This window comes from Glossina fuscipes, unplaced genomic scaffold, assembly GCF_014805625.2.
Source record: "Glossina fuscipes isolate IAEA_lab_2018 unplaced genomic scaffold, Yale_Gfus_2 1, whole genome shotgun sequence".
Taxonomy (NCBI): Eukaryota; Metazoa; Arthropoda; class Insecta; order Diptera; family Glossinidae; genus Glossina; species Glossina fuscipes.
Window position 1 is genome coordinate 5895846 of NW_023998415.1, and position 13969 is coordinate 5909814.

The 13969-nt window shown below is 32.2% G+C and overlaps 1 protein-coding gene across 1 annotated transcript in view; it reads right to left on the bottom strand.

The window, feature by feature from the left end:
• Window positions 1–10607, bottom strand: part of LOC119631394 (uncharacterized serine-rich protein C215.13) — a 49163-nt gene extending 38556 nt beyond the window's left edge. The window contains exon 1 of the mRNA XM_038023556.1: window positions 9924–10607. Within this exon, the coding sequence (XP_037879484.1) occupies window positions 9924–10293 (370 nt within the window). The 5' untranslated portion in view covers window positions 10294–10607. The remainder of the gene's footprint in view (window positions 1–9923) is intronic.
• Between the last annotated feature and the right edge of the window lie 3362 nt (window positions 10608–13969).

The following is a 13969-nucleotide window of genomic DNA, read 5'->3' on the forward strand; positions in this document are numbered from 1 at the left end:
TAATTTTGTGGTCGTTTATCCTTGTATGCTTATTAGGAAAACTTTCTGCAGAAACCGAGATGTGCACACAATTGTAAAGAAAATATAAATTGATTCAAAGGATTTTTTAATATAACAAGTATAATATGACAAGAAGAAGAATTTTGTTAAAATATATAATTTCAGACTTTAAATAAGAAATTTTAATTCAAATCATTTTTCTCTCTCTCTCTCTCTCTCTCTCTCTCTCTCTCTATCTATCTATCTATCTATCTATCTATCTATCTATCTATCTCTCTTTCTCTTTCTCTCTCTCTTTCCTTGTTATTGTATAGTGTATAGCATGGAAAAGTAATTTTATATTTTCATTACCATATTAATATTAAAAAGGCTGTCACTATGTGTGTCAAATAGTTGTTGCTCCATCCAAACGATGCAAAAGACTTAAGGAGAGGAGTTTTTTTTTTTGGAATGAAATAAAGAAATAAAAAATCGAAACTAAACCTCTTATGTCGTTCATGTCTTTTCTGAAATTCTTTTCCTGTGAATACTTAATTAAATTAATGTTCGTAGTAAAATATTCTATCGTCCTTGAGTCGATTGTCATCTTGTCGCTATGGTGACGCTTAATAAGTGCAGTGACCCCATTGTAGCTACTGGTAGCGTCACCCATGCCGGTAAGGTCGACGGTAAGCACTGCAGCTAGGAACGATCCAGATGAGCCTGACCTGAATGGTATGCGAATATTGATGCGTCCCGGGCAACTAGATGGCCACTGAAACTTTCGAATTTGTTAGGGCACCTTTTTGTGCTCACAAGACGGATGAAGCAATGTAATTGGCCAACGGCAAAAGCGTAAGAAAAACGTAACCCACTTTAGAAGGCAACAGGAGATTGCTGAAGTATGTATCCCTAGATAAACCACATGCAACGTCAGGACAAATAATATATGTATAAACAGAAGGGTTCGCGAAGTATCTATATTGCCTCGTCTTCTTTTCACCGCCTGCTCAAACGGAATAATTAAAGTAACAACTGTGACCTAAAGCTAAATATCAGCAAAACCAAATTTTCTGATCGTAAGTCGAGCCGCAACTGCATATGTACATGACACTTCTGTCAACTGATCAGAAAAATGTCGAAAGGGTTTCCAAGTTTGTACAGCTTAGATTCATATGGCACGAGTGGTAGGACTACTGTGACGTAGAAATAAAAAGAAGTATAGAAACGGCTATATCAGCTTGGTTTCATGAAATGCTTCATATGATCTGTGGTCGGCTCTTGTATTTGTCTCAAATCATGGACATTAAAAATCAGTACAATGAAGAGACTGGAAGTCTTTGAGATGAGGTATTACCCGATGATACGTGGAGAAAAATATGAATAATGGAATGCTCTATCGAAGGGCGTACAATCTTGAGTAGAAAATATAGGCCGTCGCTGCTTAATATTCGAATTTGGACAGGCCTGAGAACCGTCGTTGAAAATGTGCAAGAAGTTGAGAGATTTTTTGACTTTACTTAATAATATAACTTAGGCAATAGCATTATGTAAAAATCTGATCACCTATATTCAGCAATACAGAAAGAGAGAGAGAAAGCGAAAGTGAGAGTAAGATATCTAGCAATAGTATGAGAGAAGTCTTGTTCTTTTTGAAATTATTGATTGGCGGAAAGTTGACTGCATCCGCTTTATGCCCGTTGCAGATATCGACTTCTCCCATACATTTTTTTAATTAGTTGATAACGATAATGGGATCAATGTATGCAAAAGAGAATCCCTACGTGGGGAGGAAACACTTTGCCATGTATAACACTGAATCCTAAATAGCATAATACATCACTAGCTGTTAGGTAGCTATCGTTAGGAAGCTGCATAAACCGACACCGGTACACTCTTCAAGGCGTTATTTCACAATTGTTTAGACACTATTCATGTCGTATAATTTTTATTAACAGGTGCTTGCATGTATTTTGATCATCGAAATCTATTCGCGAAAATGATAAAGTAATGCAAAATACCAGTGTACACAACGGTTAAATTCGATGGTTGCGGCCTTTCTCTATGTAAAATACCAGTTTCCCTCCCACTTAGTATTATCGAGTTAATCAGTGCACGCAAACGCAAAAATTACGTTTACCACATTCATTACTTTGGTTGTTCGATTTGAAGAAATCTGCTGACGAAGCCCATCAAATACTTTTGGAAGCTTATTGTGACGCTACTTCATCATATCACATCCCACTTGTCGGTTTTGGGTTCAATGTTTTGAAAGTGGTGATGTTAATGTGAATGCCAAAGAACGGTCTGCAAGACCAAAAAAAAAAAAAAAAATTCAAGGACATTGAGTTGCATTGAGACTTATTGAACGAAAACTCAGCTCAAAGAACTTTCGAACAGCCTAGCAGTTGATAAACCAACTGTTTCTAGATGTTTTCATGCGCTGAGAAAGATCCACAAGGAGGGAAAACGCCTACCATTGAATACGAATTGACTGAAAAGAGCTATTTTGAACCGTTTCAATATCGGAGTTTCATTGCTTGCCAGGCAAAGAAAGAAGACTTGTCGGTGACGTGTTGTGACTGGCAATGAAAAGTGAATCTACTACAATAATTCCAAGTATAAAAAGTCATGGATTATTCTGGTAGGGCCATCCACATCGACACCGAGGCGAAATATTTCTGGCCAGAAGGTGGATAGTTTAATGGAATCAGGAAAGTATACGGAATGTATTACGGTCAACTAAAATCGAACGAAACTTTTATTGTAAATATCTACCGACGTCAATTGAACAAAGTGAACGATGTCTTGTTGTAAGAAAAACAAGCGATAGCCCTTAACAGACACGAAGTCAGCCTCTTGCACGACGATGCTTGGCGACAGATTGCAAGAGCTGCCCAGGGATACATGCTAGCAATTCGAATGGCGAATTCTGTCACAACGTATTCACCGGACATAGCACGTTCTGATTACTACTTGTTCAGATCGGTGCAGCAAGGCTTGGCTGGTACGCGGATGCGCAAAGTTGAAGAAAGGCGAAAATGCATCGATAATTGGATCGCTGCCTAATCAATATAAGTTCATCGCCATCTTGCCAAGAATATTGTAAAATGTTGTAAAAAATGATCGAAAATATTGTGATTAACACATATATTGTGACACTTTGCCTTTGTCGAGTAAAAAAATGGCCAACATTCTTGCAACCTCCCAATATTTTTTTAATGAACATTATTTCAAAGGATATATTTTTTATAGGACATAGGATTCATACAAATTCTATACAGTTTCATTGAATATTTAATTATTTTTATAAAATCTCGGTATGTAGATGATAAGATATTATATTATATTATGAAAATATTTTAGTAAATATGAAATATTTAAAGAAAAATGTCTCGTTTAAATCAAGACAATCGAATACAAATGCATTCTGGACAAAAATTCCTGGGAAATTTCAAATAAAATCATTTTCTATGAAAGTAATATTATTGTAATTCAAGAAAACAAAAAAAGAATTATATTTCAAATTATTACAATAACAACAGTCATAATATTATTTATAACGGCAAGTTATATACCGCAATATTACATTGATAGTTACTTTAGTTTATAAAATAGTATCCTTTCAAAGCATATGGTTTTAGAGATTTAGAGAGAGTAAACCAAACCTCATGTATATAGTCGTCATACATGTTGTACATGTCCCGAAAGTGAAACACTTTTTTCACTACATTTTGGAAGAAATTTCCTTTCAATACATCATGAGATACATGACATCAGTTGATAATTGGTATGAGAATCAAAATCGTTGACTTGTCTCGTGATTTCACACTCAACACCAGTTTTACATTATCTACGATAGTATATCCGCATGAGTGACCATGTCAGTACGCGTCAGATTGAAATCTCACATGCGATAGACTTTAACTTTGTTCCTGCTCAGAGTCGTGCAAACATCCACTAGACTGCGGCTACTATCTCCCCATAGTTTCCCCTTTTCCAGTTTCTTTCCGTCCATGCATAGGGGGCTATCCTTAAGTGAGCGGTCATATTAAAAAATATATACATATATATTTTTATGTATTTAACATAAATTAATTTTCGTAGGCGCTAACTTAGCAACTGAGAGACGATATGGAATCAGTAGGATTATTACATTCGCATACACTTAACTTAGTTTGAAGTAAGCCAGCTGATCAACTTCGATTTACTTCGAATTCACTTAACAGCCAGGTAGCTTAGTTCGAATGGGATTATTTTCGTGATTGGCATAGTCAAATTTCCGAGAGCGAAGTCGTAGGGAAATGGCGGCTACCATATCAATTAGAGACGACGTGTTAGAAATTCTGACCAGCCTAAATGATCGCAAGTATATATATATATGGAGCAGCCATCAGAGGTTAAACAATTTAATAATTATATAAAATGGACGTATGGACCGAAACTTTTCAAGTATATAATACAGCAGTTTAGATTTAGTATGAGCTTGAATATTCCTTTTTTTGATATTAGTTGAAGTTGGCATTCACGAGATTTCTCGTGTTTCAGTGCTGAGACGTAAATCACCGAAAACGGGGATTTTTTCTTGAAAATTATTTCTATATTAACAGTCAATATTACATACTGTTTATCCGCCTGTTTATGTATATACATATATATGTATGTACTTATTTTATTTTACTGGACGCTGGAATAGTTTTCCACATATAAGAAAGAGAAAATCGCTGCTCTTAGAGAGAGAGAGAGAACTCGCGCATCATGCGATAGGATAAAATCGTGTAGATTATAATCTTGGTGTGATTTAGAAGGTCCGGATAGAGGATAATGCAAAAGAATTTATAAAAGAATTAATGTTAAAAAGTTCATACATGTTCATATGTATACAATATATATCAATATATATATAGAATGTATATAATATATATAAAATTGTAACGTTTATCAAACAAAGACTTGTTTTTTGTATTTCTCTTGTGAAAACTTTAACATAGAAGCAAACTAAAATAAGATGAGATAACGCTAAGGACGAGGCAACCAGCCACCTCAGTCCTTAACCGGTCGGAACCCAAACCCTTAGCCCTTACAATTAACAAGTAATCTAATAATTAGCTATAAGGTTATATATAAAATTCCAGATCTAGGGATTTTCAAAGTTGCTCTCATTAGATGTTGACGTTGGATGATTAAGACGTATTTGAACTTTTGTTCAGTCTCGTTATTGTGAAAACAAATGACTATAAGTGTGACTTAATTACTGTCTGTGCGCTGCTCTATAGTACAATCATTCTATAAGAGAAGCAAAAATATTTATTATTAGTTTAGATTGTTTTAAAAAGTGTGGTCGAGGGAATATCAAAGCTTGAAAGGACGGAAGTCTCTAGCATGGACAACAATCCAATAGGTGAAGAAAAGTAATATCATTTGCACCGCGAAGGGACCATTCAGGAAGTATATTTCTCTCAATATAATATTGATAAGTGATTGATGATTGATGATGGCCAAGCCATCATCATGGTAAGAATTCCGACTGCCAAGTTAGTGTTCACCAGTTGAATCGGTAGCTATATATATATATATTAAGTACTCAGCGGGTAGACACATAACACTTACTGATTGGGCACAGATCCGCTAGGCTGTGGCTCATCCTCTTTCCCACACGTCCCTGTTTCTTTCTTTCTCCTCTCTTTGTGAACATATCCTGAGTGATTGATTGTATTAAAAAAAAAAAAAAAAAACGGAAAAACACTGAAAGTGTTTGAAATTATTAAATATTTTAAGGTAACAAAACTGCAAGTGAATGCGAAACTGAATTCTATAACACCGGATGTCTTCAAATATGTTTGCAACCGTTTTTCGATTTTCATTCTGGTAAACTCCTCGTTTTTAAAAATTATCCAATGAGTAAGAATGTGAAAAAGAAAAACCACAGGACGGATGCTTGCAATCACAAAATTACTCACACTTCGAAAGACTTCAACAAAAGCATTGATCTCTTGTTCTTCATTCATTCATTCACTCATCATCAAATCATCGATGAGACATATTTCTGCGCAAAATATGACGCGACTTTTTCCTCTTTTCTCAAATACTTATAATAACAATTTTTCGAATGATGATTTTTCGCCTTAAAAAAATTTCAATTTAAAACTATTGCATAAAAAAATGGCCTAAGTGGCCGAGCAGGCCAAGTAGTGTCTCAAATAACGACCCATGATGGTGATGGGTTCAAATGTTAAGTGATTTGAAGTTTTCAATAAAGCCGATAGAATAGCCTCAGACGCTAGTTCTGTTAAGACTAAGACTTTAGTGCTTGAATTTATTTCCCTCATTAAATTAATTACAATAATAATGATAATAATAATATTATATAAAAAATATTTTTCAATAACTTTGGAAGGAAATCGTAAAAAATCTTTAATGATTTATAATTTTTTATTTTATTTATTTAACACAAATTTATTGCAAAAATCTCCAACTAATCACATATTAAAGGGCATATAAAAACTTTATAGAATAAACAAAGTGCTATGTTAAATATTTAAAAATGTTAAGACTTATGATACAATATTTGAATAATGTTACCGTATTAACCAATTAAATGTGCATAGCGAGTATATACACCATGATCCGTCCATCCGTCCTTGTCGGATATCCTAATAAAATTTTTTCATTACTAATGTGTCATTGGCCATAATAACGACAAGTGTATGAGTCTATCGCTAAAAAGATCGGCAGAGTAGAAAAAAAAAAAAAACACAAAAAGACATGTAAATCTGATTTAATACATAAGCGCATCCACAGCCGATATAATCGCAAGCTTAAAGTTAACCCCTAAGCCGATGCAAACATGCAAGAACTTGACAACTGATAATACTGAATTTAACTGATTAACTAATGCTGAACTTGACTAAAATCTGCTGAGCTAACTAATTTTGATAGTCTTCTTGAAGAAGAACTGATTTTGATATTCTTTAACGAGTCCTATATTGATATGAAATTGTAGACGCTTTTCAGGTTTTTGCAACAAACAAATTTAAAAAAAAATTACCATATAAAAAAAAGTATGAAAAGCTTATTTATCTTAAAGCGAATCTTGAAAAATTTCCGATTATGACAATTCCATTCAAATGATAAATCCCTTGAGGGAAAGACATGGACAAGTCCCTCACTAAACAAACAATTAACTGCGTACTTCAAGCTCCGTTATATACAATACATATAAATCTATATGTAGTAGATCTACATATATATGTATATAGTAGATCTTAATCATTTTAAACATCTTAATATGCACACACACATGTATATATATAATCATATCTCCACCCACATACATGTAGACACAGACATATATATATATATATATATATATATAGATGTATATACGTAGGTATGCAACTATATATCGAGCTATGTTAAATATGCAAATATATATATGTTCATATGCGTACATACATTTATACACTTATGTTAATTTTGAAATATATATATATATACCCATTGACAATATGTTAAAGAAAGTTAAAGAAAATTTCTTTACATTTTTATATTGTTATGCTTTCTAACGGTAAGTAAATAAATAAATGGCAAAAATTACTTTTTAATTGAAGAAAGAATGAATAATGAAAAGACAGATAAAATGAAAGAGTTCCATTAACTTAGATAAATAAATGCGAGACAGTAAATAAACTGCGCGAGCCAGACGCTTGTCAAGTAAATCCAATAGAACAGTTGTTTATTTCATTTTCACGTTAATTGACAGGTGGATAACAACAAATAAAACATTATTCTGTTAAGCGACATAAATAGAGTCATGAAATATTTATGAGCCAAATACGACAAACTGATTATATTTTTAAAATAATATATAATAAAATGAGATAATATTTTTAAAATATTGAAATTTTTGCAATAAACAAAATATAAATAATAATAGAATAATAGAAAAGAACATTCTTTTAATTAGACATTGTCGGATGTTTTAAGCCTTCAACATAAAGAATATAATGACGATGAGGCGCTAGCTCTCTGAAACTAATTTTCCCATAGAAAATGGTATCCGCTTTACTTTAAAATTTCTTATGAGCTGGACACACAACCTACCATTCAGTGAAATACTCTGATGTAGTTTAGTTTGCCCATTCATTAGATTGAAAAGATAATTGCGGTAAAATTAATATGCAATAAATGCAAATTTTTTGAGAAGCGCTCAACACAATCTAAAAATCTATAAAAGCTTAGCTAAACTTTATGCCTAACATATTTCGGAAGAAAATAAAAAATGAAAGATTATCATCGCATGTGTACAGTGTAGACTTGTCTATGTTATTCTTGGGAATGATTATAAGGAAACCATCGACTGCATAATAAGTGGGCAAGACGTGCCGCCACCTAGAGGAGCTATTGTACACTGCCATGCCCCCGGGCCAACCAATTTTAGGATTTCTACCATACCGTGTTCGGCGTAAAGGAAAGTATTTGCCACACACACACACACACACACACACACACACAGAGAACATGGTGAGACGTTTCACTCGTCCCTTGGCAGAATCTGTTTGAATCGGTATCAAATATACGCAGGTTTTTCAGATCGTACCTGAGCGAAGACTATGACTCGTGCAGAAGTCGGTGACTAGTAGCGTAGGTCATTTCTTCTTTGTTGCAGCAGTCCGGAAGTTTTTATGAATCTTGCCTGCCGTTGTCCTGCACATTGTTCTCAACGGTAGTCCGCTTTATTCTGTGCCTATGGCAATACCACCCCATTAATGTCGCTTCTCCTTGGTATGCCACAGAACGGTTCAGGACCTACTATGGCGCCTCGGGCTGCCCTTTCGTTGTGATTTATAGTAAGTTGACACTTTTCTTAGTCAAAAAATCTAAGGCTCAATAGATTCTGATACTGAATGTAATCTTAAACATTTTTCTTAATTTTATAGAACAATACCGCTTCAACCTTTAATGTCAGCGCACTGATGCTGCAATAAAAATACTCTCTTACAATCATTAACTAAATATAGGATTATCAGCTTAATAAATTCGTTCGTAAATTGACGAGTTAAGCTACTGGGACCTACAGCCTTCGATATCATTATATCTTGTTATATCTTTTGTTTTTTTTTTATTGTTTTGTTTGTTATATAATTCAAATTTCTAATATATTCCTAATGCTACGGCAAAAGAAATGCTCGACATATCGTTAAATTTCTATGGCACGGGCTATTCAATGAATGCATGCGTTTTCATAGCATCCGTATCCCGAGCAGCTGTACCGACAAATTTGAGATCTAACTGTGTACACAATAACATGGTTTACAAAAACTTAAGTGACTCTTGGAGCTTTAGTCAAGAAAAATGGAATGGAAGGCAACGAGAGTAAAAACAAAAGAAAAGAAGCAAGAAATACAAAGAAAACATTGATTACAAGATTAATCAAAACATTTATTAAGAGCGATTCGTTTAGAATTTATATCTGAATTTTGTAAATTACAACACAGCACGTAAGATGCCAAAGCCAACGAGACGTTAAATTGAAAAAAAAGCATTCATTTCTAATTTGGATTTGGCAAACCATGCATAAGAAAATCATCATCTACCGAGTGAATGAACATAATTTCGTTGAGCGGAAAAACAAAAAAAAAAATAACCGGAAAGGTTTACCAACTTTGACCTGGTGACATCGAACAAGATCATTTTTGAAGCAACACATAATATATATTTCTTATATACTTTTAAAAAGTGAGTTTTTGGAATTTTTTTCAACTTAACAAAACAAATATATACATATACGTATATATATGTGTAGGAAAGTTTGCTAAAAGAACAAAAAAGAACAACAAAATCTTTCTCTTTTTCTGAATTTACATGCCATGTTATGCTCAAACAAGCGTCGAACAAGTTTTGTCTTTACATTTTTCTACCATTAATATCCCTAATATATTTACCATTATCATCAGGCAAATGATGTGTGGTTAAATTTGTTGTTGTTGTTTCTTTTAAAAACTCTTGTTGTGTACGCAGTAAAAATAGATTATCAGCATTATGTACTGCTTGGCCTGCTCGTGCTCCTTTTATTAGTTGTGGCGATGCTACAGCTGTTGTTTTAAAGCTTGTTGCAGTTATTTTCAAAGCTGCTGTCGGTGCCGCTGTTGCGTTAAACATTGAAGAATAATAGTCCATGGCTTGCGTATTATAGACGTTGACATTGAATGGATAACCCAAGAGTATTGTTAAGAATAATAAATGTAACGTATCTGTTATAATTGTGTGTACGACATTTTTAAACTTAAACCACATTTTGAAGCTGGTTTGCATACTTAAAACAATGCTCAAGGAGAGTTTTCAACATTTTCATCGTATACGAATATTAAATGTTTCTTAAGATGATATTTTTTTCAAAAATTATTGGTAAAAAACAAAAAAAAATAAATATAAATAAATAAAGAAAGTAAAGTAAGAGAAAATGTCTCGCAAAAAAGGCTCAAGACGTTTATATTTTCGAACACTTCTTATCTTTTAATAGTTAATGTGGCAGTACAGTTAACAGTTGTGTTAAAGACAGACATTTTCATCTGTTTTTTTTTTTTTTTTTGCTGCTAAAAGCTTCATTTGCATATTCTTTCCGTTATATTATGAAAATTTTTCATTTTTTTCATATCATAACATTTATTTATTTTTTTGTTTATTACCAGGACAACACAGCACTTCATATATACACCTACGTACACGTATGGATGTAGATTAGGCAAGCAAATTTTTTTGTAGAAATAAATATTTTCAAGTTTTACCAATCCAAGTATGTATGCATTGTTAGCATTTGTTTTTATCGTGATTGCTGGCTTATTACGAAAAAATTTGATGCATACTTTTCAGCTTAACTTGTTATAATGTTGATAGACTTTCCTTATAAAGTGAATGCATGCAAAAAAAAAAAAAAAAAAAAAGAAAAGTGTATTTTTTAATAATTTGCCTTTTAATACACTTGTGATATTTCCATTATCCTATTATTTTATTATATCATATGAGCAGTTAATGCATCTCTCATTTTCTTTGCGAACGGTTATACTTCAGTTAACATTCACTTATCGTTAGTGCATATTTGTGCTCTTCACGTTGTTGTGTTGTTTGTGTGCATGTATGCGTAAACATACTATAGCTAATGATTATTTCTTTTATTTCTTGCACGCACACACATATTTTAGTAAATCCATTAAAGAGATTTACTTTTGAAACACACACACACGCACACACACAACTTTTACTTAAGCACACAGATCTTTATTTGAAATGTAAAACACATGATGGCGAACTCAAAAAACTCAATTCCAAACAAGAGTATATGAGAGTGCGAATGTGTGGGTTTTTTTTTTTTATATTAGATTTGTTGTCAATTTTTCTATAGTTTTATCTTTTTGTATTCTTTTACAATTCTCTCGGTTATATATATGTAAGTACCCTGTATGTGATTACTTTCTTTTCTCATAGCACTTAACATACATATGTTTGCATTGCTTTTAAAAAGTCCTAAGGAGCCAACACATTTAAGAGCAGCGTATATGAAGCAGCGTATATGTGCTTTTAAAAAATTGAGAAAAGCAAACAAAAAAAAAAACAAAAATTAAATAAGTTTTCTTTTAAATTTTATATTTCTTCAATTTTTTTTTTTTTTTTGTTTTCGTTTTTTAATTTCAAAATTATTTTTTAACAAATAGCTTTCTATCGCTTTAACAATTAATCGAAATGTTCAAAGATGTCTGTTGTGTTGATTTCACGAAAAATTTTAATTTTCTTTTTAACACTTTAATATTTATTTTAAGTAGCTATTTATATTTATTTATTTTTTTTCTTTCTTTTCAAAGACTTGCGAAAACTTCTTTTGATTGATAATTATTTTAACACATTTTATTTATTTATTTATTTATTTTTTCTTTTCGGTTTTTCATTCACATAGATTACTTTATATTTATTTACTTTCTTCTTTTATTTTTAATTTTTTTTTATTTATTTGTTTTGATTTTCTAATTTTACGTTCATTTATTTACAGTCCTTTATATCACTTTTATTTTAAAAATCTTATTATTTTAACTTTATCCCCTATGTTTATAAAATTTGTTTATTTACTTAAATATATTGTGTTTTATTTTTTTTCTTTTTTTTTTTTTTAATTTCTTGTAATTTATATTGTGAGCCCGCTTGAATCTAGAAGAACGTCAATTCATAGATAGCCTTCGTTTGTGACTAGTATTTTAGGAGCTCATATTGTGAAAATATTCGATATTTCACACTTGGAAACCTTTTGCTCAGTTTTTCATTGATGCCTTTAACTTCGTGTTGATTTGTCTAAAAGAGAGATACCTTCATATATATATATATATATACCTTCATATACATATATATATATACCTCCTTTAATGGGGTAATTTTAGCTTTTCAACATGTGTTGAATTTGATTCCAACTTATTTCTCCTACATTTTCTCGCTGCTTATCTAAAAATACACCACGGGACATTTTTAAGGAGAAATTATTAACTTTTTATTTGGCATAAATAGCCAAAATATCCCTCTACTGTTACTACTACTACTACTACTACTCGATTTATGGAAACACATAGATAATGATCACATCCACGATATAGTGAATTATATAGATTAAAAGACATAAGAAGAATTATGCAAAAATGAAAAAAAAAAAAAAAATTTAATAATAAACAAAAAAATCTATTTATAGATGCACAAAACATGTGAAGATATCTCTTTGAATTTTATTTTTTCCTCATACCTTACCGTACACCATTTGTGATATGAGAATATATTAAATTTATGCAAATGTATACAACACCCAGAAAGACTTGAGGTAAACTCAACTCTTATTATACCGATCGATTAAGAATCAGTTTCTGAGTCGATGTTGGCTTGTCTGTCCGTCTGTCTGCTTTGTTTTCTTGTGTTCAACGTACAGTTCACAATTTTTAAGATGTTTTCATAAAATTTGGTACAGTGGCGTCTTTCGATCCAAGGATAAATCCTATTGAATGTGGTTCGGATCCGTCCATTTTTTCGGCCACTACCCACATAATGACTTTTCAGAATAGTGTAGTATATGGCAAAAAATTGCCAAATGATAGTATCACGGCATTCTAAATTCGTATAAAAAGTTTGGAACGGCTAGCTCAATGTTCAAACCTTTCTTATTAACCAAGAACTGATGTTCATACGACGAAACGGCATAATTTTCCATGCTTCCTGACGAAAATCAAATCATAATGGCAATTAACTGTACCAAAATTTGGACAATCTCGCCAAGTTTTTAGATCCTAACCTAATAAAGATTTTCACGAAAATTGACCCTTTGTAGAGCAGAAAAATCTAAGTTTTAATATGTCGCGATGAAAATTGACTTATAATAGCAGTTTCATACAAAAATGAACTGGTTGGAAATGGTACCAAATTTGGACCATCTACGCCTATTTTTGGATACTACCCTATGTAAGGATTAAATTTATACTCGTTTTGGGCCCGCTTCTCCATTAACACAATATATCAAAATATCTCGAAAGTTGCGACTTGCAGGTTGAACAAAAGATAACAAGACAGATAGACGAACAGACGAGTTAAAAATCATTGTCGGAATCAATCGCTATAATAAAAGGTTCCTCTATCTCAAATTTTTCTGGATGTGGCATATATTCGCGCATACTTAATATATACTTATATCACAAGTTGTGTAGAGTAAAAAAGCAACCAAGAAAATTATATTCGGCATTCGCCGAATCTTCTATACTCATCACTTTTATTTGAAATCAAGACTCTAAAAAAAAAAAACCCCGAGACTCTATAATATTGGATGGGCATAAACAATTCTTTCATTTTTATTTAGATGCAATGGGGTCGCCCATTAAAACTCAAAACTCATTTCTTTTACTTTCGAAAACGGATTTGTTCCCGGTTTATATTCTTCTACTGTGGACGTTTTCTTTAAGTGCCTTCGCTT